General features: G+C 43.8%; 1 protein-coding gene across 1 annotated transcript; it reads left to right on the top strand.

The window, feature by feature from the left end:
• Window positions 1–7,550: 7,550 nt before the first annotated feature.
• Window positions 7,551–13,297, top strand: LOC149340081 (uncharacterized). Its single transcript, XM_089551047.1, has 4 exons — window positions 7,551–7,714; window positions 9,474–9,532; window positions 10,552–10,617; window positions 13,038–13,297. The coding sequence occupies exons 1-4, from the start codon at window positions 7,563–7,565 to the stop codon at window positions 13,295–13,297; spliced, it is 537 nt and encodes a 178-aa protein (XP_089407173.1). The 5' UTR covers window positions 7,551–7,562.
• The last annotated feature ends 202 nt before the right edge of the window (window positions 13,298–13,499 follow it).

The raw sequence follows: 13,499 nt of genomic DNA, 5'->3' as shown, positions 1-13,499 counted from the left end.
CGCAAGACTGTGAACTACTTATCGCAATGCCAGGCGTCCTCAATATGGCCTATAAAGCAGCACCGGCAACTCACGATTCAGCCAGCTTGCAACTCTTTTGACCGGCCGGCCACAGAAGGTAAGCGCTGCGCAAAGATAGTTAAACTGGTGACAATTTTCTTGCTGGGTCTCTTCAGAGCCGCGCCGTAGCGCCCGCAGTCACAGCGCAATAAAAGAGTGAGAAATATTGGCTAAAAATTGGTTAAAGTGTTCCTGTGCGGTGTCGTAAAGCAAACTATGCTGCGAATAGTCACGCCTTGGTACGTTTAGCAATTAAAAACCCGAAATTAGCAAAATTTCTGTCAGTGAAGCATCAGCTAAAAATATTTTTAACGTGAGAGCATTAGTAGCCGCAAGCCGGAAAAAATAATTGTCCGGCGTCGGCATCGGCGTTGGCGACCATTTTAAGCCTCGAAACCACAGCGGTGGCAGCAGCCATGCACTCCGCCAGCATAGGTGGGCCACCTAGGTCACGTGGCTTTGTGACGTCATCACAACCTGTCCACCGGATTATGCGCAAACTGGCAACCGTGGCAGGTGGCAGTTAAATTAATGATTGATCGCAAGAGGTCGCTCAGGAAGAGCAACTTGTGTAGTACAAGCCCCACCGGTGGCAGCACCTGCCATCGCAGGGCTGTGGTGCACCGCTCAACAGCCCAACCACTGCGCCAGGAGTGGTATCAAGACTCCCAGTCGAGAATACCAATTCCACATATATTGGAATTCCTATTAACATTATTATCACGTCATACCCTTAAGGCGGAGTTCAGGTGTCCCCTCCAGCTTTTTTTTTCTTTTTTTTTTGATATGACGCTTTGGGCAGAGTTGACGAAATCTGCCGCACGTCTCTGATTTGAAATTAATTTTGCTAACGCTGCGAGAGCAAGCCGCCTTTTCAGCTGCAGTGCCCCGTAAATACTTTTTAAGGAGGAGTTTACGGCGCCAGCTGCTCACTTGCATGTCTTCGCTCTTGTTACCCCCAGCAGAACCTGACAACCACTCAGAGATTAGTGATCAGACAGCTTTTTTCGCGCTCGTAATAATTTACGGGCTTCGGATTTCTTTGTAAAAAGAGCGCAGAGAAGGCAACAGTAACAATGCCACGGAAAGGAAAAGACAAGCAATGCTACGAATGATACCGGGGCCCAATTTCCGCTTCGTGTATAAAATCTGCGCAGGCCTGCCGTCGCAGCGATGACTGCAAACAAGCTGGAATCGCAGCCACTTCTTTATGTCATCTGCGCCATCGTCGCCTTTTCGGCAGTGGAAGCGAGCCGAACCAAAGAATTTTATGAGGTGACAACTATTCTGATTTCAGTGCTTAATCAGGCTTAGTACAATAAAGTTGCAGTGTTAAACACTTGTTGAACAGACAGAAAAGAAGTAAGGAAAGTTCTGTGTGCTTTTACAAATTCTTAGAAAAGGCAGTAAGGCAAAGGGTGACGCTTGAAGCGTCAGAATGGCTGGATGGTACTGATATAATGGAGGAAGGGCACATTATGGCTCTTCAGTCACAAAAGGTCATATCTGATCTCGCGCACTTGAAGCTAGGTAGCTTTATTTATTATTTTATTGTTTTGTAACCGCCGGCCGTTAAGGGTATGCATTATAATGTTTGGCAGCGTCCCCGTTTATATTCTCGAACACTCACGCATTTCATCTTGCTTCGAAAGCGTCGCCTCGGCCCATGTTACTCTGACCAAATGCTCCTCTAACAAGGGCTGCATTAAAGGCAGTAACATTTCCTCTTCCATCATGGTGATGACTGTAAGCATTAGTTAGCAGTATTTTATCTAAAAAAAGCTCCAAATATTTAACAATTTTACTTGACTCCCTCTGCAATGATCTACGAAAACTGTGAGGCCCTCACATGCATCGCACCGCCAAGGCATAAAAGAAAAGTTTGGTTTGTGACCAACCGGGCTGGCCTAGTCGCAATGGAAATCGGCTGGTTAACCCAAGGTCATGGATTGAAATCCGGACCGGGAAAAACAAAACAGCCCTGCGCTGCGCAATGATAGTACACATGAAAAACCTTAAGTGGTCAAAATAATCCGAAGCCAACCCTACCCTGTACGACGTCTGTCATAGCCTGACAGCATCTTTGGGAAGTTAGCACATACGTAGGACACATGTGTTGTGTTTTATTGTGTCAAGTAGGACGTTTTCTATCGCAAAACAGATTAAGAATTAAAGAGCAGTTAACGTTCTCTCCTGCGTAGAATCATGTACCTGAGCTATTAAGCATGAAATGCTTTTAGCCCCCGTTGTCGGCAGTGTGGTGACGTCACGCCGAGACCGAGATCCACTCATCCGGGCATTGAAATCCACTCATCCGGGCATTGAAATCCACTCATCCGGGCACTGAAATCGAGTCATCCGGGCACTGAAATCGAGTCATCCGGGCACTGAAATGGAGTCATCCGGGCACTGAAATGAAGTCATCCGGGCACTGAAATCGAGTCATCCGGGCACTGAAATCGAGTCATCCGGGCACTGAAATCGAGTCATCCGGGCACTGAATTCCAGTCATCCGAGCTCTGAAACGAGAACATCCGGGCACCGTACGAGACTTAACGAGATTTAACGAGACTCTCTAAGCCCTCCTACGCGACCGGCATGCAAGCAACGGTTGGTCTCCAAACGAGTCACAAAAAATAACTGCTGCCAGTGCCTTCTCAATGTTTATCAAGATATCAGTCGCGCTGTGCGTTTGATAATGCACGGAATTATAATTTCCGATTTCCAATAACGCCTGCAAAAAGCACATAAATGCCACGTACACTTCGTTGTCGTACGTGATCTCTTAGGGGCTTCGCGCATCGAAGCAAAGCTGCGCAGGTGCACAGGGGCCCGGGGGAGAAGCGCTGCGTTCAAAGGGCAAGGCATCGCGCCGAACGGGTGGTGGCGTTCCTCCCTTGCTTTACGGTGCGGTTCGGGTGTCCACCGAGATGGCAGAGAATTACTGCGCCATTTCCTTTCCTCAAAAATGTCTGCCTCTCCCGTAAACGAGAGTAGAGTAAGCATGAAATGTTTACGGGCCTAATGTCATCTCGGTGGACACCCGAACCGCACCGTACAGGAAGGGAGGAACGCCACCACCCGTTCAGCGCGATGCCTTGCCATTTGGTTTTTTGAGGAAAGGAAATGGCGCAGTAATTCTCTGCCATCTCGGTGGACACCCGAACCGCACCGTAAAGCAAGGGAGGAACGCCGCCACCCGTTCGGCGCGATGCCTTGCCCTTTGAACGCAGCGCTTCTCCCCCGGGCCCCTGTGCACCTGCGCAGCTTTGCTTCGATGCGCGAAGCCCCTAAGAGATCACGTACGACAACGAAGTGTACGTGGCATTTATGTGCTTTTTGCAGGCGTTATTAGAAATCGGAAATTATAATTCCGTGCATTATCAAACGCACAGCGCGACTGATATCTTGATAAACATTGAGAAGGCACTGGCAGCAGTTATTTTTTGTGACTCGTTTGGAGACCAACCGTTGCTTGCATGCCGGTCGCGTAGGAGGGCTTAGAGAGTCTCGTTAAATCTCGTTAAGTCTCGTACGGTGCCCGGATGTTCTCGTTTCAGAGCCCGGACGACTGGAATTCAGTGCCCGGATGACTCGATTTCAGTGCCCGGATGACTCGATTTCAGTGCCCGGATGACTCGATTTCAGTGCCCGGATGACTCCATTTCAGTGCCCGGATGACTCGATTTCAGTGCCCGGATGACTCGATTTCAGTGCCCGGATGAGTGGATTTCAGTGCCCGGATGAGTGGATTTCAGTGCCCGGATGATGGCTCTCGGTCTCGGCGTGACGTCACCACACTGCCGACAACGGGGGCTAAAAGCATTTCATGCTTAAAAACCAAATGGCAAGGCATCGCGCTGAACGGGTGGTGGCGTTCCTCCCTTCCTGTACGGTGTGGTTCGGGTGTCCACCGAGATGACATTAGGCCCGTAAACATTTCATGCTTACTCTACTCTCGGTTACGGGAGAGGCAGAGATTTTTAAGCATGAAATGCTTTTAGCTCCCGTAGTCGGCAGTGTGGTGACGTCACGCCGAGACCGAGAGCCAACATCCGGGCACTGAAATCCAGTCATCCGGGCACTGAATTCCAGTCATACGGGCACTGAAATCCACTCATCCGGGCACTGAATTCCAGTCATCCGGGCACTGAAATCCACTCATCCGGGCACTGAATTCCAGTCATCCGGGCTCTAAAACGAGAACATCCGGGCACCGTACGAGACTTAACGAGATTTAACGAGACTCTCTAAGCCCTCCTACGCGACCGGCATGCAAGCGCCGGTTGGTCTCCAAACGAGACAAAAAATAACTGCTGCCAGTGCCTTCTCAATGTTTATCAAGATATCAGTGGAGCTGTGGGTTTGATAATGCACGCAATTATAATTTCCGATTTCTAATAACGCCTGCAAAAAGCACATAAATGCCATGTTGCACTTCGTTGTCGTACGTGATCCGGGGGAGAAGCGCTGCGTTCAAAGGGCAAGGCATCGCGCCGAACGGGTGGTGGCGTTCCTCCCTTCCATTACGGTGCGGTTCGGGTGTCCACCGAGATGGCAGAGAATTACTGCGCCATTTCCTTTCCTCAAAAAACCTTGTGTTCAAATGGCAAGGCATCGCGCTGAACGGTTGGTGGCGTTCCTCCCTTCCTGTACGGTGCGGTTCGGGTGTCCACCGAGATGACATTAGGCCCGTAAACATTTCATGCTTACTCTACTCTCGTTTACGGGAGAGGCAGAGATTTTTCTGTAGGCCTTTTCATTACGCTCCTTTGTTGCCGAGCTCTCATCAACCTCGGATGACAGCACTGCTTTTTTCTATTAGCAGGCGCTGGAAGAGCAGCTTAAGGATAAGAAGCTCGGTTAAGTTTTCGCATCGTTGAATTTCTCGGGGCATCGCGGTGCCTGTATCTAGCATTCCTGGAAGCTGCGTTTCCCGCAGAGAATTTTTAGTTCGAAACGAGCGACCACCGAACACTTTTCAAAGGGTTATGGTTGCATCGCGTGCACAAAATTCTATATTATTGATAGAAAAGCTTTCAGTAAAACTGAGCAGGTCAGGTATGGGCTGTCGAGTTTTCGCAAACGACTGCATTTTTTATTTATTTCAGTCAGTTGTTAGCAGCTTTTCTCTTCTTATTGACCTGACATGGACAGAGGAAGTGGTTTCATTTAAGTTCTTTCTTCTGCTGCCAGTACATACTGTAGGTTTTAATATCCTCTCTCCTATAGAATGATTGCACTGCAACTTAAGGTCTGTCTAATTTTTTATTTTGCATTTGGTTTGTGTTTCTTTCTTCCTTTCTTCCTTCCTTTCTTACTTCCTTTCTTCCTTTCTTTCCTTCTTTCTTCCTTTTTTTCTTTCTTTCATTCTTTCTTTCCTTCTTTCTTCCTTTCCTTCTTTCCTTCTTCCTTTCCTTCTTTCTTCCTTTCTTTCTTTCTTCCTTTCTCTCCTTCTTTCTTTCTTTCTTTCTTTCTTCCTTTCCTTCTTTCTTTCCTTCCTTCTTTCTTTCTTCCTTTCTTTCTTTCCTTCTTTCTTTCTTTCTTTCTTTCTTTCTTTCTTCCTTTCTTCCTTTCTCTCTTTCTTTCGTTCCTGCTTCCTTTCTCTCTTCCTTTCTTTCCTTCTTTCTTTCCTTCTTTCTTTCTTCCTTTCTTTCTTTCTTTCTTTCTTTCTTCCTTTCTTTCCTTCTTTCTTCCTTTCTCTCTTTCTTTCGTTCCTTCCTTCTTTCTTTCTTTCCTTCCTTCTTTCTTTCTTTCCTTCCTTCTTTCTTTCTTACTTCCTTTCATTCCTTCTTTCTTTCTTTCTCTCTTTCTTTCTTTCTTTCTTTCCTTCCTTTCTTTCCTTCTCTTTCTTTCTTCCCTTCTTTCTTTCCTTCTTTCTTTCTTTCCTTCTCTCCTTCTTTCTTTCTTTCTTTCTTTCTTTCTTTCTTCCTTTCTTCCTTTCTCTCCTTCTTTATTTCTTTCATTCTTTCTTTCTTTCTTCCTTTCTTTCTTCCGTTCTTCCTTTCTTTCTTTCCTTCCTTCTTCATTTCTCTCTTTCCTTCTTCCTTTCTTTCCTCCTTTCTTTCTTTCTTCCTTTCTCTCCTTCTTTCTTTCTTTCTTTCTTCCTTTCTCTCTTCCTTTCTCTCTTCCTTTCTTTCTTCCTTTCTTTCTTCCTTTCTTCCTTTCTTTCCTTCCTTCCTTCTTTATTTCTTTCTTTCTTCCTTTCTCTCTTTCTTTCTTTCTTCCTTTCTTCCTTTCTTTCCTTCCTGCTTCCTTTCTCTCTTTCTTTCCTTCTTCCTTTCTTTCCTTCTTTCTTTCTTTCCTTCTTTCCTTCTTTCTTGCTTTCTTTCTTCCTTTCTCTCCTTCTTTCTTTCCTTCCTTCTTCCTTTCTCTCTTTCTTTCTTTCCTTCCTTCTTTCTTTCTTTCTTTCTTTCTTCCCCTCTCTCTCTCTTTCTTCCTTCCTTTCTTTCTTCCTTTCTTTCTTTCTTTGTTCCTTTCTCTCCTTCTTTTTTCTTTCTTTCTTTATTTCTTCCTTTCTTCCTTTATTTCTTTCCTTCCTTCTTCCTTTCTCTCTCTCTTTCTTCCTTTCTTTCCTTCTTTCTTCCTTTCTTTCCTTCCTTCTTTCTTTCTTTCCTTCTTTCTTTCCTTCTTTCCTTCTTTCTTTTCTTCTTTCTTTCCTTCTTTCCTTTTTCTTTCTTCCTTTCTTCCTTTCTCTCCTTCTTTGTTTCTTTCTTTCTTTCCTTCTTTCCTTTTTTCTTTATTTCTTCCTTTCTCTCTTTCTTTCTTTCTTTCCTTCTTCCTTTCTCTCTTTCCTTCTTCCTTTCTTTCCTCCTTTCTTTCTTTCTTTCTTCCTTTCTTTCTTTCTTCCTTTCTCCCCTTCTTTCTTTCTTTCTTTCTTCCTTTCTTTCTTTCCTTCCTTCTTCCTTTCTCTCTTTCCTTCTTTCTTTCTTTCCTCCTTTCTTTCTTTCCTTCTTCCTTTCTTTCTTTCTTCCTTTCTCTCTTTCTTTCTTCCTTCCTTTCTTTCTTCCTTTCTTTCTTTCCTTCCTTCTTGCTTTCTCTCTTTCTTTCTTTCCTTCTTTCTTTCTTTAACAAAACTTCTGTTTGGGCTAGATGGTGCATAGCTATAAATGAAATGAAATTTAAGCTTTCTTTCTTTCTTTCTTTCTTTCTTTCTTTCTTTCTTTCTTTCTTTCTTTCTTTCTTTCTTTCTTTCTTTCTTTCTTTCTTTCTTTCTTTCTTTCTTTCTTTCTTTCCTTCTTTCTTTCTTTCTTTCTTTCTTCCTTTCTTCTTCCTTTCTCTTTTTCTTTCTTTCCTTCCTTCTTTCTTTCTTTCTTTCTTTCTTTCTTCCTTTCTCTCTTTCTTTCTTTCTTTCTTTCTTTCTTCCTTTCTCTCTTTCTTTCGCCCTTCCTTCCTTCCTTCTCTTTTCTCTTTCTTTCTACTTATTTATTTATTTGAATAAATAACTGTGGTGAGCATGAAATCCCACCCGTCTACTGCAGCTGATTCAGAGACGGCCCTTAATGATATACGAGTGCTATGCGACGGGATCCACAGTTGATGCGGAAAACGCCGTTAATTTGGCCAGCCTATTGGATGGTACCAAGCCCAGGAACAACAAGGTCAAAGACACCACGTGGTATGAAACACGCGGTAAACTTGACAGCTACAGGACGTGAGTACAAGCTTAGATTCTAACCAGCAAAAGCTAGTCCAGCTCTATCGGACCTCACTCTTAATTATGAGTCAACTATGGAATATTGTGAGATACCGTTCCGAACGTATTGATGGCAATGGTCTAACCCTTCGACATGCGTAGCAAATCCTTACAAATTAAGTTTTTCCTGTGCTGGCAGCAAGTAGTTAAAAGGTCATAAAAAATTAATGGCGTTCGATTTTTTTTCAATAATTTTGATGCACCAATAGGTAAGTCTGCCCCAGAAAACTTATGGGGCGCGTTATTGACAATCACTAGAAAAAAAAAAAACTACAAACGTCCCGAGGAGGCTCCGGTCATGTATTGAATGTTACTGCGCAGTCTTATGATAAGCGAAGATATTGTGTTAATGAACAACTTTTGATTTAAAAATTGCGTTTTTCCAGAATTTCTCACTAACAACTGCACTTATGTTTATGAAAAATGCGAGAAAAATTGCAGGAGAAAAAGTAATTATAGAAATAAAAAGCCTACAACTAAGAGAACATGTTACCGCCATTGTACTGAACTGGGCAAGACTGCGGAAGCATTGTCATGACAATGCTGAATCACTGCAGTGGGGCCAACTTTATTTCAGCGAAAGAAAGGGAGGCGTTATTGGGTAACAATTAATAATAGTAAGAGATCCGAAACGGGGCTTGCACACGGCAATAAATACAAAACCGCAAACAGCAGATTATGCCGTCTACTGCCGCGCCTGGCAGCACCCACACGAAAACTGGGCGTTGTGACGGCCATAGCATTTATTTAGGGTTTGTCGAGTATTCTAAAATTTACTTATATTCGATTCTCTGACTAAATCAAACAGTGCATGTTCAAAACTATTCCAAATGATTCTAACATACCTTCAACTTTTCGAATAATACTCAAGAAGCTCGAATAAGGCTCGCTAGAGTTTTTTTCAATATTAATTTCAAAAACAGGGCCCACTCCGATGCCACAAAGCATGCTGCTGCATTCGACCTACGAATGATGCAGGGTTCCGTGCCGCGACAGTGCAGTTCCAATAATGATTGGGTGATGCGGGAGGGTTCGAGCAGGTCTGAAAAACCGTCCTTGATATCTGATCACAGAAGCCTTGACCCACCAAGAATTTCTGAACCCCTCGACTACTGAGGAATGGTGCTCGTTTATACGCTGCCTTTACCAGCAGCAAGCGGTAATTGTCCCGTAAGCGTGACATGAAGGTCATAGCGTAGCTATTCTGACTGGTATTTTGAGAGCTGAAACAATTTTGACAACTGTAGCTATAACTACACAAGGAAATAGCAACAACACCGACGGACCCATTAGTGCTACTCTGTTTCTCGCTTTTCTTCATTTTGTACGAAAAATCGCAAAAGTAGCTTACTGTCGTAAATATACTAATGCCGTATTGCGTTTGCCCTTTAACGACACTATTCTTATTCGATTCGATAGAAAAGCTACACTAGTCGTATTCGATTCAGTTTTGAAAATTACTAATTGTACGCCATAACCACTGACGCATTCCAGAAGCCGTTTATCGTGCTCACACCGCACGAAAAAGAGATAGGGTTCTGGCAGGTGTGCCGGTTCTTTTGGGCACGTCGTTCCATGCAAATGCTAAGCAGTATTAGGTCAGATAATGTGCACAATTTTCATAGAATTCATGTTTCAACTTAATCTACAGTGTGCTTTGTAATAAGACACCACGGCTGCATGATTTAACTAAGATGTGAACGTTGGTGTCTTGTAGCGACAACTTCACGCATGAGTACGACCCGTCAGCGGATGTTGGAAGAGTAGTGGGCAGAGGTAAGCTCGTTTAATGCATCCTAAGAGCTTTTTCCTCTTGTGATTATGTAGCTGGCAATAATGTATCGCAACACCAACTAAGATATTAATTTACGTGCGACTGTTATATCTGAAATGAAACAATATAGTATGAAATACCTCTCTGAAAAGTTGTGCCTTTTTACAGTTTGGTTGCATTTTTGTATGGCTCCTAATGTGGTGCAGAATAAATGCAAAATATAAAAAAATTCATTGCAATCGCTGATGAATTTAAGAGATTAGTTAACTAGAGTAGTTTAGGAATGGCAAAGGGTATGCATGTACTTCTTGAGTTGTGGCTCGCAACTGCTATCTTTTTAACATGGAATTAAGAATGAAATAGCAGGAAAGCAATTTCATTTCTTACAGATTATTGAACACCTTAATTATTGATATAAAACTGCAATCAAAATTTCGGCACTCACGTAATTCGTCTACTATAAGCTTAACCTCGCTTACGAGATGCAAAATGCCCACAATGAGCAGCCGCGCTTATGGGCCAAGTTGCTACCTATTGGTGCAGTTTTCTTTACATATTTCTTCCTCTCCTCAGTCCCCTTCTAATGCGACCTTATTGGTACAGGTGCAGTTAGGTGGCTGGGCACCATAGGGCGAATCAAGAACGGATATGGCTTTGGGGGGCTTAGCTGTTGCGCACTGTAGCACAGCTTACTAATGGTGCTTAGATACAGAAGCAAGTTTTCTACTTCGCAAATACTTTGGGGACAGCGGCAGATATACTGATCTTTTGCCAATTGTGTCACACAAAACAATCAAAACAATTTAGCACACTAAGGTATTCTTGGAAAATGCGGGATAACTTCCCATCGCCAGCCCACTCTAGTATAACTAAGTAGAACTGTTCAACTAGTCGTGAGAAAGATAGAGCGAAAAATTGGTAAACAACGAAAAAATGGAGCAGTAGCTCCTGAATAGCTACACACACGAAAGATACTTCATCGTGATATTTCTTTGAAAGAATTATGTGTTTCACTTTCCAGACAGCCGTATAAATTTGGAAATTGTACTGCCACCATATGACGGCAACGCCTATTACGCGAAGTTAAGTAAGTAAATTTCTATGATTGTATTATTTATGAGATATGGGACTCGTGGGAGTTTTCTTTCTTTCCTTGTCGAGTAAAAGCACGAAAAACTATGCCAGTCCGAAGCCCACGCAAGCTCTGCCGCAAGCACGCGCAATACTCGTTTTTGTCCTAACCGAGGAGAATAGTGGCTCTGTAAGAATCACTTCGCCGAAAAAAAAAGCCCTTTTAAACTATGAGAACACTTTTTTATTTTATTTTTCAGTATGTACAAATTGGCTGATGGGCAACGGTGTCTGCGGTCTAGACGTGAAAATTCATTCTAAAGGCACTGTAGCGCGTACGCATAGTGAACATGGGCATGGGCACGAAGAAGCATTGCCGCAAGAACACGTGATATGTGTGCACAAGCGTGAAAATATTTAATATGCGCAACGTGAAGAGCCATATATAAACGGACGAAAAAAACGAAAAAAGTAACCGAGCTATTGCACATTCTGCAATTACAAACAAGATAGGGCATGCAGATATGTTTTAAGAGTTGTCGGAAAGTACTTGTTTGCTACTTTTAGTGACTATTGGATTTCGGAGGCTTTTCTATTCACCTATTTTCTGAGGAAAAAAAGACAATTTAAACGCAGGTGTGCGAAAGCAAATTTTTCCTGTTTCTTTTTGAGAAATGTATGTAGTTTGCAGTAAATGGCATGATCGATGCCATCTTTTTATTGATAATATAGTTTTAAAAGATTATCCTGAAGAAGGTACGACAGAGCTTCACGGTGTATCAGCCAAGCTGCTTTGTAAAAGTGCTGGTACTGACGTGATATTCATGAAAGCTTAAAACAAAAGGTTCTGCATAATTTTTATGACCTATCTGCCTTAATACGAAACCATGGTAGAGAGAGGGTGTGGTAGATGGTCCTTGGCGATCACAAAATGAACAAGGGAGGGGAAAACCTCAGGTTGCTTGAGCCAACGTTAAGACAAGGGGACTTGTCTTCGTCTTACGAAACCGTAACTTACGAAACCGTAAATTATTGTGTAATCTACCTGCTGATGTGTAACTCACCTAATTTACAACTCAAAAAATGAACAAATGAAGGGAAAGCCTGAGGGTGCTTGCCAACGTTTCGACAAGGGGACTGGTCTTCGTCTGGACCAAGCGTTCGTTATTGGCGTGATATAAACAAGGTCTTCACTGCGAGGAGGAAGGCCCGGTGAGGGGGAGGAGGGCGGAAAGGGAGAAGAGTGTTGGGATGGAGGGCGTGCAAATTGCACGATGTGCAATAGTGTCCACGGTCTAGACACACAGCTTTTCAAACCTACGTTCGCTATTGCTCCCCGCTCCACATCTCCGGATTCCTTCCTGCTGAGTTGGTCTTTTTCTTTTCATGGTTTTGCAGGGCAGCCGGCTAATCCTCTTTAGCAGTCACCATGCCTGGACAAAGTTCACTCCCCCCATCCTGACATCCTTCCCACTTCACGCCCTCCTCCCTTTCACCGGGCCTTCCTCCTAGGAGTGAAGATCTCGTTTAAATCACGTCTATAACGAATGCTAGTTGCCCAGGCGAAAACAAGACCTCTTGACAAAACGTTGGCAAACACCCTCATGCTTTCCCCTTATTTGTTCCCTTTCTGAGTGCCAAAAAACCATCTGCTTGCCCTCTCTCTTTCAAGCTTTCAAGCTTCATCAGCGTGCACACAACATAAGAGCGTTCTTGATTAATGCTGCAGAAAGACGAACTTAGCTAACCACCAACTGATAAGTACCGTGACAATGCAACCATCCTCTTCCAATTCCATCTAATTTTATCGTTTCCGCTTTCTGCACTTAGCTCAAGTGGCGCCCGAGTGACGCTATTGTTGAAATGTGTCGGTAGCTGAGGCGGACCAAAAAATGAGTAACAGAACAAAATGACAATTTTATATTGATAATACTGCATTTATATTCCTTCCTCGCCTCCATGATACATTTTATTACAGTAATGCCTCCGTGCTTAGACATCGCGCTACAGTCTAGAAGCCTACTTCGGTCGGCCAATGACTTATGCAACGTCACCTTCCAGCTTTGGGTAGAATTTGCGACTTGATGGGGTGTACGATAAACAGGGAACAAAACGTGCCGAATGAAACTCTTGCTTATACCTACAACTGCTTTTAGCAGTTTAAATCTTGAATATTAGGATTACGATTCTGGTTTGGACCGGTTGGGAGTGAAATAGGAGGCTATACCCTTCAATCGAGGAAGAAGCCGCTCACGTGTTTTTTCTTTTGTACTGCTCCTTCCGTGCAGTCTAACCTTTAGAGTACAAAATCCTAACGCCGTGCACCTGTCAGGCAACAGAAAGCGGATAACGCATTTTCGGCTTTTTTGTGTGTGTCTTAGGGTAGTCGCATTGTGCAAATCGGAAAATGAAGCACACGGGTTTTTACTCTTGCAGCTATCCCATCTGAGAAAAACCGCGTGGTGTACAAGATTTACGACACCTCGGGGCGTTGCCTAAGTGCAGCCGTGCTGCTCTTCAAGACGTGCTACGACGAAAACGACGACGATTGCCAGTCCTGCGGCAAAGACTGGAATGACGACGGGATATCGCGAAGCAAACCTCGGAAGGAGCTGGGCTGCCCCTTCATGCAGTTCACCCGCTACCCGCAAGCCGCGCCGTTCCCTCAGTGCGCTGTCTATCGCTCCTGCACTTGAAAGCACAGTGGGGCCTTTCTGAGCAGTCTTCAACCTCATTTTACGAAATAAAGAGTGGCGGGTCGGTTCAGCTATTCTTTCTAGCATTAAACCTTGATCGCACATAAAAGTGTATTTAAAAGCATTTCGTAGGTGATATGACGAATTGATGCACCGCAGCAGAACGGAATACGCTTTCACGCGATGTCCCAGCCACGCATTA

Source organism: Amblyomma mixtum, chromosome 6 (genome assembly GCF_055824585.1).
Source record: "Amblyomma mixtum isolate Tamu chromosome 6, ASM5582458v1, whole genome shotgun sequence".
NCBI lineage: Eukaryota > Metazoa > Arthropoda > Arachnida > Ixodida > Ixodidae > Amblyomma > Amblyomma mixtum.
The sequence above is the reverse complement of the archived record's forward strand: the minus strand, read 5'-3'. Positions and strand labels throughout refer to the sequence as shown.

Bases quoted from the DNA above. Each gene is read 5' to 3' on its own strand.
- LOC149340081 (XM_089551047.1), top strand. From the start codon at position 7,563: ATGATATACGAGTGCTATGCGACGGGATCCACAGTTGATGCGGAAAAC. The intron at 7,715-9,473 runs GTGAGTACAAGC...GGTGTCTTGTAG, and splicing joins AAACTTGACAGCTACAGGAC to CGACAACTTCACGCATGAGT. The intron at 9,533-10,551 runs GTAAGCTCGTTT...TTCACTTTCCAG, and splicing joins TGGAAGAGTAGTGGGCAGAG to ACAGCCGTATAAATTTGGAA.